General features: G+C 43.9%; 1 protein-coding gene across 1 annotated transcript in view; it reads left to right on the top strand.

The window, feature by feature from the left end:
• Window positions 1–21,705, top strand: part of TGM6 (transglutaminase 6) — a 63,572-nt gene that overhangs the window by 12,048 nt on the left and 29,819 nt on the right. The window contains exon 10 of the mRNA XM_075527966.1: window positions 12,445–12,786. Coding sequence (XP_075384081.1) covers window positions 12,445–12,786 — 342 coding nt within the window. The remainder of the gene's footprint in view (window positions 1–12,444; window positions 12,787–21,705) is intronic.

The following is a 21,705-nucleotide window of genomic DNA, read 5'->3' on the forward strand; positions in this document are numbered from 1 at the left end:
AGCCTAAGTCTTCTAGTCATTATTTCATGAGAGTTGAGTTCATGAATTCCAAGTAGGTTATATTTTAAATTCAAAAGGACTACAGAGAGAACTTTAGTCGAAGGCAATTCTACAGACTGTCAATTTGGCTATTTGCCACTTTGAGTTTATAAAATTCCATTAGTTTCTCTACTTATCCACGAGAAATTAGTAGAGGCAATATCATCTTTGACCGATTAGAAGGATTTTACAAATTTCTTGAATTATCTGGCCCAGAACTGAAATCGTTTGTCCCTACAGAGGGTTTGGGGGCTCTCCAAATCAGAATAGTGTTTTCTAAATGTTTCTTTGCACAAAGGTCCCCCTGCCATCGAGTCAATGGTGACTCATAGTGAGCCCTGTGGGTTTCTGAGACTGTCACTATTTATGGGAATAGAAAGCCCAGTCTTTCTCCTGTGGAGCTGCTGGTGGTTTCAAACTGCTGACCATACAGATCGCAGCCCAACTCGTAACCACTACACCACAAGGGCTCCATAAGGTGGAAGTAGCATTTTACAAGGAAAAGTTTGATCCAATGTGAGAATGAACAAGTCATGATTAGCACATAGTTACATACACTGGATGAGCTATTTGCTCAGAAGGTAAAGGGTAGCGGCAAGGGGACATGTCAAGATACTTTCCAGGATTGTAATAAAGGAAGCGAGAATATGATTTATCAATATTCTCAACAGCCTTAAAAATATCACCCGCCAGTATTTCTTCAGAGTTTCAATTGTTTTCCCATGTCTCGTGTGAAAATTTATGTGTGAGGCTTGAGCCATGGGAATGTGAAGAAATTTTGAGAGAACGACTCTTTGGTTAGATCCTATCTATATGCCAGTTTTTTGGTCTTGAAGACTGAGACAGTTTATTGTGCCAGCCTGGCCAATAAACACAGTGGGATTCATTGAAGGGAGGAGAGATAAATGGCTTAGTGAGCCTCGCCTTTCTTGTCTCTCGCTCTTTGATCATCGGACCATTGTGCGGCTGCCTTGCTTGTTCTGTGCCTCAATTTACAGGCTGCACTACCTGTGGGACGCCTAGCCTGTGGACTGTGTCGCTGTAAGCTGAGGCCCCTTTAAGACCACATGATTGGAATGTACATCTCTGGATCTGGGGTCTGACGGTTGGTGACCTGCCTTGCTGTTTGCTGCCTATGCTGGGATAGCCTAGCTCTCTCTCTCTGCAGAGGACTACCTGATGGCCCTCAAGACTAGAAGGAATGCCAGTGTCTCACAACTCTCTCACGGGAGTGAGTTGCACTGAGCCATTTGTACTGCTTTGTAATTTAACTGTTCATTTCTTGTATTACTTATCTATCTGTATATAATCTAACAGTTCACTTCTTGTGTTGCATCTATATATATAAATTACTAGCAATCTGGTTTTGTCTCTCTAGAGAGCCCTGTCTAATCAAGGATAGCCCAGCTTCCCCCAGTGGAGAGAGCTAATGACTGCCGTCTGAGGACGCTGTCAGAGTTTACTTCAGTAAGAGTGTAGCCCTCCATGAATATATTATGGAGACCAAACTCTTGTTCTTCCTTAGTGAAATCCTGTTTAAATACTCCTTTAGTTATTTCTAGAGGAGCCCTGGCGATGCAGTGGTTACAGAGGCCAAGTGATAACTGAAAGGTCACTGGTTCAAACCCACCAGCTGCTCTGCCGGGAAAGATGTGGCCGTCTGCTTCCATAATGAGGTGCAGCCTTGGAAACCCTATGGACACAGCTCTTCTCTGATTTACAGGGTTTCAATAAACTGATAGGGACTCAATCGCCGTGGGTTTGGTTTGTTCTTTTAGTTATTTGTGGAGCAACTCAAGTTTGGGAAGCAACTTGTATCACCGCCATGTCAGCCAATTTATTTCCAGTGTGGGGTATTTCTTTAGGCGGAATCACTTACATTTCTATTGCTGCAGTTTCCGGAGGGAGCGAGGGAGCCTCTAGGAGGCCTGCCGCTAGAGGATCATATTAAATCGGAGTTCCAGGGGAGGTTAAAATTGTCCGTTTCCATATCACTCGAGAAGACTGAATGACTCCAAACCCACACCTTGAATCTCTATAATTTTGGCTGACTGTTCTGCTGCTGATTTACAGGCCCTACTAAGGGCAATCAATTCAATTTGTCATACTGAGGTCACTTCGGGAGGTGTTCTGCTTGCTAAGTGAAAGAGGTGAGTTAATATCCTTCTTGATCATGGGAGCCGGTAGGGTTTATTTTAATACAAGAATCATCCACTCATTGAATTAAATCAGAGTTAGGGAAAGGAGTCTCTTTTAAAATCCTTTCTAGGGAATAAACAGTGTTCTGTACTGTCAATCATAAGTAGGGCGCTTCTTTTTGTTAGAAGCAGGGAGATGTCTGGTTGGATTTAAACAAGCTACTATGTGCAGCCAAGTACTGTATGCTTCCGGGAGAAATATCTCATACCATGTAAAGTGCTGGGTTGGTGTTGAGTAAAGAATAGCAAGCAGACATGCAAAAAGGTGACGAGGTCTCCCCAAACCAGCCGCCATTCTTACCAGAGTGATAAGTGATACTGATGGGAAAATCAGGTCAAGAGGGGGAAAGACAAGGGAACTTGTGTTGGTAGAAAAAGGGGGAGGACCAACCTTCTAGTGGGGAAAAATGACTAATGATATTTTGTGAACCCCAAGAGGGGAGGATGTCTGGTACTGTGCTCCCACAGGGTCCATTGGTCCATTGGTCCAAATATCTGCATCACCATAGGTCATAGAATGCTAGGCATTGAGCCCTGGATCTTTGAGGTGCATAACAAACCCCAAAGGCCATACCAGAGGGATGTGATGCGGAAACGCCACTAGGGGAACTGAGCTCGATCTCAAGCACATTGGTTCCGTGAGGCCTTAAGGCTGAAATTACAAAGAATATGAAGAAGCACAAGGCAGCTGTACGAAGAGCATGGATCTGTCGGAAGGCAGACCAGCATTCACTTACAACTTCCATGGCACCCTAACCGATTTGTTAAGATATGTATTATTCTGGCAGCCCTGTGCCTGAAATCGTCGGTGAATATACGGTAAGCTTTGTGCTACCACCAGTTCCCATTGTTTATGCAAATAGTGTCCAGGCATGTAAGGCCTTCCTCTGTGCAAGTCACTAGTCCGTGAATTAGGATTTGTAGTTAGCCCACCGTGTTTAACCTCCCTTTCTCAATTCTGGCTTAAATACATGACCATGGGCTAAATCAATTACGCTATAAACAGAAGGGCCGTTTCCTCTAGGGAGATGAATCAGTAAGATGGCGAACCAGAGGCAGATAGAAAACAGAGATTTAGGAATAGATTTGGAGGTTCCACTCAATACTAGCTCTAAGAATAATAGTTCTTATGACATGGCCCAGCTTGACAAGCACCTCCGTGAAGTCAACATGAACGATATGGTGGTCTAGCAACGTGTGGTGGAGAAATTGGATGATTACCAGTTATCAGAAAGAATAGTCACTGTGGTCTTAAAGGCTTATTATCAACCAAGCAGCCACCTGATGATTGAAATGTCAAATAAGCCCACATGGAAGAACCACACCAACATCTATAATCCAAGGAGTGGAAAAGACGTCATCCAAAGCTGAAGGAGGGAATGGTATCGATGTTTAAATTGTGAAATTCTGGCCTGCAGAAGGCAATGCCAGCGGGAGCCCAAAATACATTCACGGGATCTACACGAACAAGCCTCCAGTGATTCCCCTCCGACCATAACTGAGAGACGGGAATAGCCTGGTTGTCAGACAGAGAATATTGGAGGGATGATTCGAGTAGATTCAAAGGTAAATCTGACTTGAATGGTTAGTACCTTGTCATTTGATCTCCCTTTGCATACATTTTGAGCTTTATCTGGTTTATTAATATTTTCTGGGGTTTTTTGGTTTGATGTTTACAGATTAGGGTTTATCTCTGCTGTATTTTTTGTTATTGTTGGTAGTGTTTTTTTTAATCTCTGCTACGGATCTTTCTATGCTTTTTTTGGTATATGAAGCCCAGGTTGGGTGAATATTTAGAGACAATAACTGGAACAAGGGTTCCCGGCTGGTACAGCAGGGGAGCGAGGGAGATAATGGGGAGCGGATATCAAGGAGTGCAAGAAGGAAGAAAATATGTTGAACTTACTGTGGTGGTGATGGTACAACAGAACCTGATATGACTGAACTGTTAAATGGTATGACATCTGGATAATATCCTAATAAAATGATTTGGGAGGGAGAGGGCTAGGAATGACAGAAACTTCATGCAGCACAAGAACCTCAAGGAAATGTCTAAGTACTGCCTCTGCAGTGGCTACCACCAGCCAGCCAGAGCTGCAGCTTCCCTGAGGCAAAGGGTAACCTCAAGCAATGAAACATAGATAGTGGAGCTTCGGTTGAGCTGAAATGACTGAAGATCTGTAAGCAGAATCTGGGAAAGATACGTTACGTAGGGAGCTCCATGAACTATTGAGGCACCGCCATCCAAGTTACCTGCTGGTTGTCCCAGGTAGAAGTAGACAAATACTGGTGTTCATGGTGCATGGGGATCCTGAAAAGTGCACCTCAAAGATCTATGACTTGAAAGCAGGTTTCATTGGAAAAGACTTTAGAGAGCAAGAGACAGGAATTAGGGAGTCTTGGGAATCTAGAAAGCACTATGATTAATTGCCTGAAGATCTTGTAAAACCGTCCAGCCTTAATTGCTGGGCTTTTTTATGGGTAGACATTACCAGGGGAAAGGGGTATTGCGTAATCTGGTACAAGGAGCAACAATTTATTTTAAAAATGAAATGATGAAAAATCGCTACACAGCCTCGTTAGCCTCCCTTCTAAAGGGATATTGGGAAGTCTGGGGCGAGAGTTTTCAGGAGTCAGATCTTAACGAGCTCAGTGGACAGAATTCAAGTAGCATCTGTGATGTGTGACCCACATCCACAAAGAAAGGAGAGTGAGTTAGAGACCCATGATTGTGGGGTGGGCAGTTGGGTGAGGGGACACAAGAAGGTCCTGCGTATAGCAAAGGGCCTCTTCTGTCTGTGAGCCATCTAAAGCGGTAAGAAGCCCTGGCGGTCTTGGGGGCTCACACTGAGCTGGTAACCACACTCTGTGGTTTGAACCTACGACACACTCCAGGGGAGAAATGGGAGGCGGTCTGCTCCAGAAAGATGAAAAGTCTCAGGGACCCGCAGAGCAAGTTTTGGTATGAATCAGAGTCCACTCTATAACAGTGAGTGTGGGGGTGGGGGTGGGGGTGGAGGGTGGTTGTTTGTTTGTTTGATTGATTGATTGATTGATTGATTGATTGATTGAACTGTAAGTGGTAATTCCTTTTTGACAAAAGAGTTGCTGTGGTGTCTGGATTAAGTTTAAAAAAAAAAAATGGATGTCTTGACAAGTACCCGTAACTGGAACACAGAACTTGGAAATAAGAAGAAGGGTCAGTATTTGAAAATATATATAGCCTTAGTTATAGAAATCATGCTAGGGATCATGATGGAATTTTGTAAGATCAATGACTTATTCATTGCAAATACCTTTTTTCAATAACATAGATGACAACAATACATGTGAAGTTCACCAGATGAAATGCACAGGAATCAAATTGACTACATTTGTGGAAAGAGAAAAAGTTCAATGACAGTAAGAATAAGGCCAGGGGCCAACTGCAGAACAAATCATCAATTGCTCTTATGCAAGTTCAAGTTGAAGCCGAAGAAATTTGAAACAAACCTGCAAGATCCAAATGCAACCTTGAGTATATTCCATCTGAATCTAGAGGCCATCTCAAGAATATATTTGACAAGTTAATCCTAATAACAGAAATCCAGAAAAATTGTGGAATAGCGATAAGGACATTATATGTGGAGAAACCAAAAAGTCATTAAAGAAAGAAGAGACTAACATAGACGTCAGAAGAGATTCTGCAACTTGCCCTAGAATGCACAGGAGCTAAAGCAAACGAAGACATGGTGGAATGAAAGAGCTGAACAGAAGATTTCACGACAAAATAAAATATTTTAATGACGTATTCAAAGACCTAGAGGGAGGAAAGGAAGACTACACTACATATTCCTCAAGCTGAAAGAGCAACCAAAAATAACTGAGCCTTTAGTTGCAATATTGAAGGATTCCATGGGCAAAAAAGTTAATAATGCAGGAAGCATAAGAGGAAGGGGGAGAAGTATATACAGACATCACTGTACCATTTAACCATTTCAACAGGTAGCTTATAATCAGTTGTATTAAGGGAGGATGTCCACGGTACACTGAAGGTATTGCTGAAATCAAGGCTCCAGGAATTAATGGGGGACCGATTGAAATGTTTCAACAATTGGATACAGTGCTGGGAGCACTCGCTTAGATATGCTAAGAAATTGAAAAAGCAGCTACTTGGCCAACTGACAGGAAGAGATTCATGTTTGAGCCTATGCACACATACACACACACACACACACACAACAGAATGTGGAAAATATAAAATAGTATCATTAATATCACATAACATTAAATATTTTCTGAAGATGGTGTTTACATGGTTGCAACAACACATTGACAGGGAACTACAGAAATTTAAGGCAGATTCAGAAGAGAACATGGAACACGGAATATCATTGTTCATGTCAGCTGGACCTTGGCTGAGAGCAGAGAATAGCACAAGGATGTCCACCTGTGTTTTTGGACTATGCACAGACACTCGCTTGTGTGTATCATCAGAAATTATAGAAATCATGTAAGGAATGAGAATTCCCAAATATTTCATTGTGTCTCTACAAAGACCAGGAGGCTGTTGCACAAACAGAACAAGGGGGCACTGAACGGCCTAAAACCAGGAAAGGTATGTGCCAGGGTTGTATTTTGCATGACATTTATTCAGTCTGTAAGCTAATAAGTCATCCAAGAAGCTCGTCTATGTGGAGAAGAATGCAGCATTCAGAGTTGGAGGAAAACTCATTGATAAGCTGAGATATGCAGATGACACAATTTTGCTTGCTGAAAATGAGGAAGACTTGAAGCACTGACTGGTGAAGATCAAAGACTGCAGTCTTCAATGTGGATTGCAATTCAGTGTAAAGCAAACTGAAATTGCCACAACCTCAAGATAATTGGAATTAAGAGTTCAGAAATAAACTTATAATTATGTTCCATTGACTTCAAAGGTACCGAGAGTACCAAAGGGACTTCAAGAGGGAACCAAACAATCCAATAGGAAAGGAATAATCGTCTTCCCAACAAATGGTGCTGGGGTAACTGAATCTCCACATGCAAAGCATGAGGTGGGACCCCTATCTCACATCACACATCAAATTAATGTAAAATGAATTGTAGACCTATCTATGAGCTAAACTAGAAAGCTCTTAGAAGCAAACATAGGAGTACATCTTTGGAATACTGGGTTGGACAAGACTTCTTAGATACAACTTCTGGATGAATACAATCAAATTGATCTTTTAGTTAGTAGATGCTTACCCTGTTTCCTCAAAAATGAGACAGTGTCTTATATTAATTTTTGCTCCCAAAGATGCGCTAGGTCTTATTTTCAGGGGATGTCTTTTTTTCCATGAAGAAGAATACGGTACACATTTATTGTTTATTGTTTTATTAAAAGAGACCTCGTACTTCCTGTCTGCTCCGGCTGCGCTGCGGCCAACAGTGAGCTGCGTGGCAGCACCTGCTGCTACAGTCCAGAGTCCAGCGTTACGGTAGCTTTGGGGGGGCTTATTTTCAGGAAGGTCTTATTTTCAGGGGGTGCCTTATATTTCGGTGAGAGACAAAATTGTAAGTAGGTCTTATTTTCTGGGGTGTCTTACTTTTGGGAAAACAGGATAACTATGATACCCAGGGACTTCTCCTTAGTTATTAGGGAAATGCAAACCAATGCCACTCCATTGGAATACCACTTCACACCCATTAGAATGTCTATAAATTTTAAAAAACAGATATTAATAGGTGTTAGTTAAGATGTGGATAAACCAGAACTCTCATGCATGGCTGGTGGGAGTGACACGTCCCTATGGCAACAATCATGGCATAACTCTAGAGAATAGCCTGACAGTTTAAAATGTCAAACGTACTTATCATGTGCCCCAGCATTTCTACTCACTGGTATACACTCAAGTGAAATAAAAACATACATGCCAGCAAACCTTGAGTATGAATGTGATGGCACAAACCTTGAAAAGTGATGACACAAATGTTCATCAATGCATACAGAAAATGTGGTCTCACCATACATTAAGGAATTATTTGTCATTAACAAGGATGAAATGCTGGCATGTACTACAACATGAATGAACCTTGAAAACATTCAAGTAAGTAGGAAAAAAATGAAAAGCCAGTCATAAAAGACCACACATTGTAGGTTCCTTTTACGTGAAATTTTCCGAATAGGCAAATTAGAAATACGAAGTTGTGAATTAGAAATTTAAAGTTGTGAATTAGAAATACAAAGTTGTGAATTAGAACTGGGGAACATGTGGGAGGAGGTGGGGAAGAAAGCAGGAAGTTACTGTTAATGGTCATGGAGTTATGGGGCTTGGGGGGGATCCCTAGTGGCATAGTGGTTGCAAGTTGGACTGTGATCTGCATGGTCAGCAGTTCAAAACCACCAGCAGCTCCTCAGGAGAAAGACTGGGCTTTCTACTCCCATAAACAGTTACAGTCTCACAAACCTACAGGGGTCACTACAAATCGTCACTACAGATCAGCAGTGACTCGGTGGCAGCGAGTTTTGTTTTTTGAGTTTTGCAACAAATTAGATTTTGGTGACTGTTATATGACTGAAGAGTCTGAAGAAAGCAATTGATTGTCCTCTTTAAATGGGTGAATTATATGTCGATACTTGAGATAATAAGTAACTTAAAAAATCATTTTATTGGGGACTCACAACTCTTATCACAATCCATACATCCATCCACTGTGTCAAGCACACTTGTACATTTGTTGCCACCATGATTCTAAAAACATTTGCTTTCTACTTGAGCCCCTGGTATCAGCACCTCATTTTTCCCCTCCCTCCCCTACCCTCTCTCCCTCGTGAACACTTGACAATTTAGAAATTATTATTATTTTGTCATGTCTTACGCTGTCTCATGTCTCCCTTCACCCACTTTTCTGTTGTCCATGCTCCAGGGAGGGGGTTATATGTAGATCATTGCGATCGGTTCCTCCTTTCTCCCCCACCTTCCCCTTACCCTCCTGGTATCACTACTCTCATTACTGGTCCTGAGGGGTTTATCTGGATTCTGTGTGTTTCCAGATCTTATCTGTACCAGTGTACATCCTGTGGTCTAGCCAGATTTGTAAGGTAGAATTGGGATCATGATAGTGGGGGTGGGGAGGAAGCATTAAAGAACTAAAGGAAAATTGTATGTTTCATCAGTGCTATACTGCACCCTGACTGGCTTGTCTCCTCCCTGTGACCCTTCTGTAAGGGGGTGTCCAGTTGCCTACAGATGGGCTTTGGGTCTCCACTCCACACTCCCCCTCATTCACAATGATCATTTTTTGTTCTTTGATGCCTGATACCTGATCCCATCGACACCTCGTGATCACAGAGGCTGGTGTGCTTCTTCCATGTGGGCTTTGCTGCTTCTCACCTAGATGGGCACTTGTTTACCTTCAAGCCTTTAAGACCCCAGATGCTATATCTTTTGATAGCCAGGCACCATCAGCTTTCTTCACCACATTTGCTTATGCACCCGCTTCATCTTCAGCGATTGTGTCAGGAAGGTGAGCATCATGGAAGTCAGTTTAATAGAACAAATTGTTCTTGCATTGAGGGAGTACTTGAGTAGAGGCCCAGTATCCATCTTCTACTTTAATACTAAATCTATAAATATATGCACACAGATCTATTTCCCCATCCTCATATATAAATATATTTACATATGTACATGCCTTTATTTAGGCCTCTATAAATGCCCTTTGTCTCCTAGTTCTTTCCTCTATTTCCTTTTACTTTCCTCTTGTCCCACTATCATACTCAGCCTTCATTTGTGTTTCAGTAATTCCTCTCAGTTACATTACCCTTGATCAAGCCCTACCAGACCTCCTACACCCTCCTCACCATCGATTTTGGATCAGTTCTTGTTGCCTTGTCCCTGGGTTTGTTAACACCCACTTCCTTTTCCCTGCCTCCCCCTCTCCCATGTCCCCCCTGGAACCATCGGTCCCATTGTTTACTCCTCCATATGGTTTTCTCCTCCAGATTGTTTATCCCACCTGTCTTATGTAGATAGAGTAGCAGATATAATAATATACACAAAACCAAGACAGTGCAAAGCAAAGCAAATAAAGAAAACAACAACAACAAAACCAAGGACTAAAAAAATGAAAAGCCTGTAAATAGTTCAAGGTCTGTTTGTTGACCTTTAGGAAGGTTTTCCGGTTGAGTCTGATGATAGGCCACACCCTGGCCCCAGAGTCTATTTTTTTGTTTTCTCTGGGGACTTTGTTGCTCTGTTCCCCTTGCTGTTCTGTTGCACGTCCTCAGTGTTTCTCGTCTGTGTGGTGGGGTCAGATCGGGTGCAGTTCCTGCACTGTATCTCCAGTGTTGTCCCCGTAGCGCTATGGGTCGAGTCTCATAGTGGGGCCGGCCATACAATGTATCCTGTGCATTGGCTGCTCTGAGCGGGAATATCATCCTCAGAGCTTGGGAGGCCAGGATGTGCTCCACTCTCTCTTCCTCTCCCTTCATTTGCTCCTGTGTGCTCTGATCAGACATGTCCCTCTCACTCAGCTGTAGCTTCAGTGCTGTCCTCTGAAGTGAATTCTTCTGGGGAGAGGGTGCTGTCCACGTAGTTGGGATTGGGGCCATCCCCTCAGACCTCTCTATTGATTCCCAGCTTCATGCTGGTATGTTGCATTGACTGACTTCTTGGAGCACTGAAGATAGTAAGCAACTTTTTTGTCCCCATGGAGCCCTTCAGCACAAGGTCAAGTTTTACTAGAAACTTTGGAGAATATGCTTGGGAAGGAATGGTGTGAGAGAAGCTAAAAAGCTAAGCAAGTGGAATGAGCTAGAGTTTGATTTGGGAGTGGTAGGGGGCAGAGGCAGCCTGGACTGGTGATGGAAGTTGGTGGTTGGCTATGGGAAGGTTGCCACCACTGTCTCAGAAGTGTCATAGTCCCTTGAGCATGAATGAGGTTGGAAAAAGAATTCAAGACATTGAGGAGGACTTAGCTCTGGTGGTGTAGTGACTATGAGTTGAGGTCAACAGTTGGAAACTACCAATCACTCCTTTGGAGAGATAGGACTTTCTACTCCCATGAAGAATTACAGGCTTGGAAACTCACAGGGGCCAGTTCTACCCTGTCCTATAGGGTCACTATGAGTCAGCATTGACTTGATGACAGTGAGTTTGTTTTGTTTCGTTTTAGTGACTAGTCAGTTGTCAGTCGCAGGTGGGTTTCTGGCTTGCCCAACCAAGCAGCTAGTGGAGCCCTTTACTGGAGAATGCTTCAGCAAAAGATGGTGTCATTGGTGAGATTTGAAGCACCTGTAGTCATTTGGTGTAGCTGACCTGTTTATGGATATTGGCCTGAAGCTGAAGAGAGAGTTCTGTGTGAGCAACGAGAAAGTATGAGATCAGATATTCTAATTCAGGTCTTCAGGAGTCTTGCAGATGGCACCCAGTAACTGAAGCAGAAGCCAGAGCTTACGTGGTGGAGACCTGTGAGAACTAGCACATACATTCCCTTCCAAAGCGGACAGCACTCACCTGCGGGCCATCATTGCCTTGTTGTGTGTCCCGGAGGCCATTCTAACTCAGTGACTCGATAGGGCAGAACTCCAACTGCCCCATAGGGTTCTCCAGACTGAACTCTGTAGGGGAGAGGAGCACCAGGCTGGAGTGGCTGGCGGGTTCAAATTATTGTCCTTTTGGTTAGCAGCCGAGCACGGAACTATTGTCACCCGTGATTTTTAACTGCTGCGTAGAGAGATGGTAATGGAGCCTGTTAAATGACCCCTTTTGCATGTGGAGCCAATCTGCAAGGTGCAGCCCCTGCCCCCTCACTCAGTGAGCTTTCTGGTAAACAAGTCGCTCTACTTCTCTGTGCCTTGGCTTCCTCATCTGTGAAGTGGGTTTGAAAATAGTACCGACCTCCTAGGAGGGGGAAAAAATAGCTCTCAGGGTTGTAGTGCTTGGCACGTGCAATTGTATGAGAACATTAGTTACTGTAATCGTGTGAGTTCTTCGGGCCGTGGTCAGGGAAGACAGAAGTCTGTTTTCAGGTAAAATTTCTTGACTTGCAATTGTTGGCAACTGCATAAAACATTATTTAAATCGTCTGGAAACCGGAGTGGTCTGAGGGATGCATATGGCCTGGGGTGGTGGGGGAGAGTGACGGTCTCCCCCCTGAGACAAAGGGAAAGGAGAAGAGAAGGGAGTGGGGTGAGAGGAAAGAAAGATGCTCTGCTCTGACGTCATGTGATGGCCTGCAGGGTCCCGGAAGGAGAGGCAGGTGTACCGGAAGGCCGTGCGGAAGCTCTTCAGCGTGGAAGCCTTCGGAAGAAGGGACCGCGTCCGCAGGGCCGGAGGGCGCGGTGTGTGGCGGGATGACCTCCTGGAGCCCGCCACAAAGCCCAGCATCACCGGAAAGTTCAAGCTGCTGGAGCCTCCTGTCTTGGGCCACGACCTGAAGCTGACCCTGTGCCTGGCCAATCTCACCTCTCGGGCCCAGAAGGTCCGGGTCAACCTGAGTGGCACCACGATCCTCTACACCCGCAGGCCGGTGGCAGAAATCCTGCATGAATCCCATGCTGTCCAGCTGGGGCCTGAGGAAGGTAAGGCCATCGCGCGGGCTGGGCTTCCTCTCTGCCCTGCATGCCCAGGGAGGGAGAGGGCATCCATGAACATTGTGCTCAGTGCCCGCTCTGTGCGCCGCTGGCCTCCGTGGTCCAGATGAGTGGCTGGCGGGTTCGAATTCCCAACCTGTGGACTAGCGGTCAAGTGGTTTAACCACCGCTCCTTCTTCCAAGTCAGAGCGGCCCTGTGAAACTGAGTGGAACTGCTCCACCGAGGGGTCCTGGCTTTATTCGGAACAGGAGCAGATTGCCAGCTTTTTTCTGCTAGGGGGCTGCTGGAGGGTCCAAACGCCTTACCTTTTGGTTTTGCAGCCTGTGTGAGGGATGGGAGACGCCAGGTGTAGACGTGTTCTACAGAGGCTCTTTAGTGAAGCCGTAAACATCACAAAGTCATCCCAGAGGCGTGAAACCATCCGCAAACACAGGCTACAGAGGCCAATGGACTCCACTGACACACGGCCAGAGGGTCAATTAGAGATGGTCGCAAACCTAGGTGATGATCACAAGATGATGATGGGCAGCAGGTCAAGTCGTCACTGCTGCAGGTAGGACTATAGAAGTGGAGAAGGACCATGGCTGGGACAGGTACACAATCACAGATGTACAGGATTACAGGGTAGTTCTAGACCTATCACGTGACCGTGTAACCATACGCCCCTGAATCTTAGTCACCAGGACCTCAGCTCTTAAATTAACATGCAGCTATTTTTATAAATCATTAAGGACATGACCAGACCGGTTCCCTGCCCCTCCCTGGCTTGCCTGGGAGGTGTAATCTTCTTTCAATCACACTCTGCATAAGTGCAAACAGCTCCTCCCTAAATTTGCCCCTGGCCTAATGGTCAGAAAGAACTCAAGTGGCATCTGACTCTATGAACAGACTTAACCTAGAGTTGAACTCCTGCTGTAGAACTTAAGCACTAATACACCCTTTCTCTAACCTTGGGTTTTATTTACATCTTTGATCGCCGTTAGGTTGGTCTACTTTCTTCTGTAAGCTGGTTGATGGCTCCTTTTAGCTGGTTCTTATTTTAGGAGAAGGATTTTGTTTTGAAAACAGGTGTGTTGGGCACATAATCTAGACATCATGCAACTTAATAGTTCAGTCATATCAAGAAGAGTTGCGCAATCATTAACACAATCAATTTTAGAGCATGTTTCCCTTATACTCATTTTTCTTAGTTCGACAGCCCGCCCTCCCTACACCCCTGCCAAACCTCCAAGAAGCCATTAATCTAGTTACTATCTTTATAGATTTACCTGTCCTGGATTTCATACACAGAAAAAAACATACACATAAATAAATAAAACTGACAACAATAACAAAGGAAAACTTCAATCAAAAGAAAAGTAGGAAATACCAAAAACCGAGAACAAATGTAAAATGGATCAAAGGGGACCCAATGATAAGATTACACTGTAGCTTAACTGCATCTGCCATATTGATTTTGCAATGCTTCCTGCCTGGCAGCAAGGCGATTCACATCCTTCAGCCATATGGTCACGGGGAACTCCTCAGAGACTTAATCCATGTGGGGACCCTGAAAATGGATTGGGGGCTTCCATTGTCGTCCATAACCTTCTGCAAAGCAAGTATGCACAATTTAAGCCCTGATACCATTCCCTCCTTCGGATTTGGATTATATTATTTACAATCCTTGGATCACACAGACTGGTGCACTTCTTCCGTGTGGACTTAGCTGATGCCTTGCTTAGATGGCGGCTTGTTTGAACTCAAGCCTTTACAACCACAGACACTATTCTTTCTGATAGCTGGGCACCATCTAGTTTCTTCACCACACTTAGCTATAAACAGTCGTATCTTTAGTGAGCTCTTCCTAAGGGTGAGCATCAAGCAGGGCCAAGTCCTAAGGACTAATTGCTCTTATATTGGGGCTAGAATGAAGTTGCTTTTACTGGGGACTCTTACAACTCTTATAACAATCCATACAATAATTGTATCAAGCACATTTGTACATATGTTGCCATCGTCCTTTTCAAAACATTTTCTTTCTATTTGAACCCTTAGTATCAGCTCCTTTTCCCCCCCTTTCCCCCTCCCACCCTCATGAACCCTTGATAAATGATAAATTATTATTATTTTCATAACTTATACCATCCACTGCCTCCATTCACCCACATTTTTGTTGTTCATCCCCCTTGGTGGAGGTGGGGGAGGGGGTGTTTATGTGGATCATTGCAATGGTCTCCCCCTCCACTCCCCCACTTCCCCCTACCCTCATGGTAGAGGTGCGCCCATTACTGCTCCTGAGGGGTTATATGTCTAAGAATCTAGACACTATCTTTTTGTTGAAAGCTGGACACCATCTAATTCTTTCACCAAGCTTTACTCCAACACCCAGTCTTCAGTGATCAGCTTATGACGCTAAATATGTGACAGGGTCACATTGTAAGAATTATATGGTCTGTGCTTAAGCTACTAACCGTAAAGTGGGAGCTCAGGTCCACTTATAGTCTCTATCATGTGTGTGTGTGTGTGTGTGTGTGTGTGTGTGAGAGAGAGAGAGAGAGAGAGAGAGAGAGAGAGAGAGAGAGAGAGAGAGAGAGAGAGATAAGAGAGAGAGAGAGATAAGAGATCCCATCATGGGCAGCATATTAGCTTTCTGAGAAATTACATCCAAAGCAGCCTTCATACAGCATCTGATCATTCTAATATTATTAATCCAGTAAACTGTATAGCTTCAAATACTAAGGGGAAAGATATACAGAAAAAATTGGGGGGTTAAAAGCTTTACCTATACAAATGAACAAAAATATGCCAATAGTCTATAAGGAAAACATAGACTTACCAGTCAAATAAACCCAAGCTGCCAACATAAAGCAACCTCAAAAACAATAACGATTTCAACCAAGCCAAATGAGCTCAGAATGAGCAGTCTTGTCCACAACTTTGGGAAAGCTACTGAGGCGTTTCAGCTTCAAGTTTAAAGTTTCCAGGTGACTGGCAAGTTCAAAAGAGGGCATTAGTTCCTTGAGCTGATGGCAGTGTATGAGGACAGGTCCAAAAGTACTGCTACGAAATCCTGGAAACCTTTCTTAAACAAAAGTTTGGGGGAGCTAGCCCACAACCAGATGGGTCCTAAGGGACAGTTGTGTAATTGAAGGGAACAAATAAAAAGACAAAAGGTTTGGGGTGCTCGCCTCCTGCTTGAAACCACGTCCGAGTGGGAGAGAGAGGATGTGTTATTTCACCAACTTAGTCTCGAGCACGCAAGGCCTCTCCCCTCCACCCCCCCCCCCCCCGCCCCAGACAAACACAGACACCTACCTACGTAACAAGGTGGGCAGTATCTTAACCCTAGAGGCCCCTGAGATCAGAAGGGGAGGAACCTGACGTCAGTGCTGAGGGCAGGTTGAGGGGAGGGACGGTCCCCTGAGCAGGGAGAGCAGTAGCGAGAACTCTGTTCCTGTAGATAAAGCTGCCAGCACATCGTGCTGAGCCCCTGTGCTTGTAACAGGTACCATCAACGGGAGCATCGTTGATCATTAAGAGGTATCTAAAATGGGAGGATATTGTGGGTATGATAGTTTCAAAAGTAGGAGAGCGTGACTGGGACTCCTCTCTAACTCACAAATGTGAAGGTCACCTTTCCCCCAGAATCCTGGCCTCCCAGGCTACCTTAATTATGAGCCTGGAGAATTGGTCCGCCTACACTCTCTCTTCCACAAAATATCAAATTGTGAAGCTGTTGTTTTTCAACATAGACTCCATCTAGGTGCACACACTCCTGAAGATGGTGTTTCCATCGCTGACTCTTCCCCATCAGGATTCTCTGCTCTTCCGTCTGCACTGCCTCAACATTTTTTGCATCTCTGAGTGACTCAAACCATGTGACTTTTGAATGTTCATTGCACTTTCAGAACAGAAAAGGGGGTTGGGGGAAAAGAGCAGGGGTATAGGGTAGGTGGAATAAGATTTCCCTATGAAATTCTCCTAGAACAACCCTAGTAGCAAAAAAATTTTTTTTACTTGCCCTGTTAGCTAAGGTTTAATGCCCTCCAGTTTAGTTGCATGTGGATTAGTGAAAGAGCAAGGTTCATTCTTCTCTAGCAGAATTCTAATGAGTCCTTTAAGTGACGGCTCCTCCAATACATATAATATTTTGGTGTGAAAGCAGGCAGCCTTGGAGATTAAAGGCCTCTTCTACCTATGAAAAATGTTATGATATTTTTACGAGACAGTCTCAAGCCCAGGTAGCCTAACGCCTAAAACCTAAGTGGAAGGCTTTTCTGTCGAGGATTATAAAAGGTGTATGTTCACCACATTACACAGGGTGGACTCCTCTTGCTAGAGACCCAACCAAAGCATGTGGTGTGTTCTTCCCAAGGACACACTGCCCTTCCCTTGTGTGCCTGACAGCAGGTGTCACTCCCTCAAACAAGAATAGCACCTAAAACAAAATGGAGTCCAAGCCATGCCTTGTGTCATCCCCTCCAGGTAGGCCAAAGGTTCTAAGATTTTAGGTGCCCTCATATATTTTCTCCTCCTGTGATCATGAATCCCCACAAAAATTCTCTGATCACTAGCTCGAGAGTGCCACTGCCCACCCAGACACACCGATTCTCTTATTTTAAATTAGGGTAACTGCAGAGCAAGGTCATATCTGATGGATCATAGTTTCCCCAAAGACTGATTCAGTGGGGAGGAAAATCTCTGAGAACTTCGTTTTGTCGAGATATGTAATTTTCTGCACAGCCAGGAGAGTGTCCATTTGATTATATGCATTAGATAAGCATGTCATATAATATTGTCTTGAAAACCACTTAAAATCATCCTTGCTTTACCCTAACATCCAGTCTGATTTTTGGAGTCAAGGTCTCTTAAGAGCAAAGTGGTCTTATCAGCATATCAAGGACCACTGTTTGAAGCAAACGTGGTTTCTAGACTCTAGTTTTTCCAAAGATTCGAGTTCCAGTGGTCTGTGTTGGTTCCACAAAAGCCAGAAATCCAAACCCATCAACTCCCATCGAGTCAATCCCAACTCATAGCGACCCCATCGAGAGTTTCGCAGGCTGCAGACAGCCTCCTCTTTATCCAGAGGAGCAGCTGGTGGGTTGAACCACCAACCTTGCAGGTAGCCATCAATGTGGCCCCAGACTCCTTAGGAATCTGAACAGTTAAGCAATTAGCATAAGAACCCAGGAAACTATGGCCGTAAGGTCTTTGTACAGAAGGAAACAAGTCCCATGAGTGGTCCGTCTATAGCTAAGCAGCATCGGTGACTGCTTTCATGTGCCTGGAATGCCAGGGCCTTCTGCAACACCGCAGATCGGATATGGATGTGGGTACAGTGATGTTCATCTTGTAAGGCACAAAGCTGTTCCCCTGACGACTGAGCGGAAAACCTGGTGTCAATCTATTTTATAACATTTTAACTCAAGCTTCGGACTGGTCCTAGCTATGCTGTTGAGAGTTTTGCTAAGCTTGGCCACACAAACCTCTAAGTGGAAAGTTAAAATACTTACACCCACTTCAATTCCAGTTATTTCCTTTAGTACAAGAACCAGCTGTCTCGTTAACTAACACCACCATGCGGGCTATAACATAGTCTACAGTAAAAAAAAATCGTCTCTTAATTCCTCAAATTAAAACACATATATTCCTTCTCTGGGCTCAGTCTTCTCATATTTAATAGCGTAATAAGAACCAGTTCAAATCTACAAGTAAAAACAACAAACCTACTTGTTAGATAATTTAAAACAAAGGATGAAAAGGGGGGTTTATACATCCAGAGACTGGGGCCTTAAAACACAAAGAGTATACCCACTTAAAACACATCTTAAATTTTGGTCCATTAATTTCTATCTCTCATGATTTCGGATCAGCTACAAATTAGTAAATCCATCCCCTTCAACACCAGGGTTCTGGGAACCTGGACTCTTGTCTAATAGGAACCATTCCCAACACCACCCACAGTGCTTTCTTTAGTCCGATGCTTGCTTTTCTGTTAGAATGTTGTGGTGGGATGCTTCCACAGATCAGCAGTGCTTGTCTGGAAATGACAAGGCTTGATTGGTCCAGGATTCTCTCATACGGACATTTTTCAATGAAATACCTGATGGAAATTAATTGCAGACATAATGTGAAGCCAAGTGAAGTCAATGTAAGATCAAAAGGAACCTTAGATGAAAATATCTCTCAACATAGCGATTAACTTTGCTTGTTTAAAGCTTCCGATACAATAATAGAGGACCAGACATAATACCAGAGGATGGGCCAGTGGTGGCCAAATAATATGTCAAAGGTCATCCCGTTCTCTAAACACCTGAATGAAGCTCTGCAAGTGATTCCTCCCAGGTAATGCGCCACTGGACCGTATGCTGCCAGATTCAAAAGAAACAACGTTGCCGTCAAACTAGCCATCTGAATTATACCTACTATCTTGTGTTTGCCATCTAATATTAGGGGGAAACACAAAAGGAAACTCTAGCCTATAATTTTCTAACTCCAAGAGTTTCACGTGATGTAGATGCTTTCATCAGGTGCCATCGCGTCAGGTCCAAACTGTAACCACCCTGTGCACCACAGCTGGAACCACTGCCCGGTCCTGCGCCCCCGCACACCTGTGGTGCACGAGCTATGCACCTATAATACCTTTCAGAACTTTCTTTTTATAAAACATTTTATGGCTTTCCATGAAGCTTCAAGTTGTCAGGAGTTTCTCGTAGGCCACAAGAAACAGCACCTAAAGTATTTAACTAATGTATGAAGGGTAAAAGCCCTCGCTCTTTTTCAAAAACCATGTGGTTTCATGAGCCATGTGATTTGTTCTGACTCAGGAATCTACTCTTGCCTTACAGTCAGATTACATCAGTAAGGAATGAACTCGTCAAGTCAAAGAAAATGTTACTACTTTAATGACAAGAAACCCAATTTTTTTGTCTTATGTGCTATTGAACATTAAAGGTCCTAAAAATCTTATACTATTAAACTTTACCCAGACAGATGAAACTTTGACTATATCAAATGAATTAAATTTCCTTTAATAAATCTTTTAAACAGTATCCTTAATTCTTACATCTTATAACATGTGAATTGGTAAAAGTGAACACGCAGAATAGCAGATTAGAATGTATACATTCGTCCTTTAAGAAACAAAAAGTATATGAACTTAAATTATATTTATTGCCTCAAATATAAATTGCCTAAAGATCTTGAAATGATTTATATACCACAACATATCATTACAGCTGAAAACATACCTTTAACTATTCCAAGTTTTCATTCAAGCCTTTGCCATTTTTCCTATTTTCACAAATGTAAATTTGGGCCCTCGAGATTCCTTTCTATGTTTACACCTTGTTCGGAGTCTTTCAAGTTTCCGTGGGGCTGTCTGGCCTCAGACACTGGCTCCCAAGAAGCCTGAATTTTGCCTCGACCTACTTGTCTTTGGTTCACATTCAAAGACAAGCATTAGTTCTCTCAATTCATATGTTCACTTTCAACCAAATAGTTTGAAAGACGAAAGATAACCAATTCCTTTCTCTTGATAAGCAGGATCTTTGCGGTTTGTTTTCGGGTTTGCTTTATTTTATGGCTAGGGGAAAAACAAAACAAAAAGCTCCTTAGCTATTTCTCTCCCCCATTTAACCTTGCTCTGTGTAGAGGCCTGGTCGTGTAGTGGTTACACATTGGGCTGAGATCTGCATGGTCAGCAGTTTGAAACCACTAGCAGCTCCTCAACAGAAAGACCAGGCTTTCTGCTCTCTTCAACAATGCAGTCTCGGAAACCCACAGGGGTCGCAGTACATCAGCATTGACTCAATGGCAGTGAAGTTTGATAGGTTTTGTTTTGGGTTGTTTTTTTTTTGAGGGGGAGGGAAGGGAGGAGTTTGTTCTGTAGGAGCCCCGATAGTGCAGTGTTACTTGTTGGGCTGCTAGCCACAAGGTCAGCAGTTTGAAACCACTACCTACACGAGAGAAAGAAAAGGCTTTCTAATCCCATAAAGAGTTAAAGTCTCAGAAAGCCACAGGGCAGTTCTACCCTGCCCTACAGTGTTGCTATGAGCTGGAATCTCCTTGATGGCAGTGAGTTTGGGGAGTCCTGGTGGTGTAGTGGATACTTGTAAATAGTCAGCAGTTTGAAACCACTAGCCACGCTGCAGGAGAAGGATGAGGCTTTCTACTCCCATAGAGTTACAGCCTTGTCTCAGTGTCATAGAGCATCAAGTGGATGGTCTGCTCTCTTTCCCCCCTTCTTGAAAGAGTGACCCAACCAATGTGAGGTCTCCTCTTTCAATGTGGTTCTTATGAAGTGCACGTTAGGGGAGGGGGGCTGGTCGGCAGGCATTCTACCCCTTTCCTTGGGAATTGATCACTAAGATTTGTTTCATTGGTACTTGACTCACAATATTTGTCCCTCCGTGATTAACTTCACTCGGTGCAGTGGTGTCCAGTCCTTCCACGTCATGCCGTGTTTCATGCTCTCACCACTGTTTTAGGGATGCATGGCATCCCATTGTGTGTATGTGCCAGTTTCTTTAGCCATTCCCCCACTGTTGGGCATTTGGGCTGCTTCCAGTTCCTTGCTGTTGTGAACTGTGCTTCTGTGCACATGGAGAGCACGCTTCCACTCGTGTGGTGTCTCTTATTTCTTTGGGGTCTATGCCTAATTGTGGTCTTGCTGGATCATACGGGATTTCAAGTCCCAATTGCATGAAGTATCCCCATATTGTTTTCCGTAGTGGTTGGAGTGTTTAGACATCCACCAACAATATATAGGAGTTCCAGTCTCTCCACATCCTCTCCAGCATCCCTTGTTTTCTGTTATTTTGGATTGGGCCAGCACTGTGAGTGTAAAGTGGTATCTCACTGTGGTCTTCATTTGCATCTCCCCGATGGCTAGTGAGCGTGAGCATTCTTCCATGTGTTTGTGA

The sequence above is a fragment of the Tenrec ecaudatus genome, chromosome 12 (genome assembly GCF_050624435.1).
Source record: "Tenrec ecaudatus isolate mTenEca1 chromosome 12, mTenEca1.hap1, whole genome shotgun sequence".
Taxonomy (NCBI): domain Eukaryota; kingdom Metazoa; phylum Chordata; class Mammalia; order Afrosoricida; family Tenrecidae; genus Tenrec; species Tenrec ecaudatus.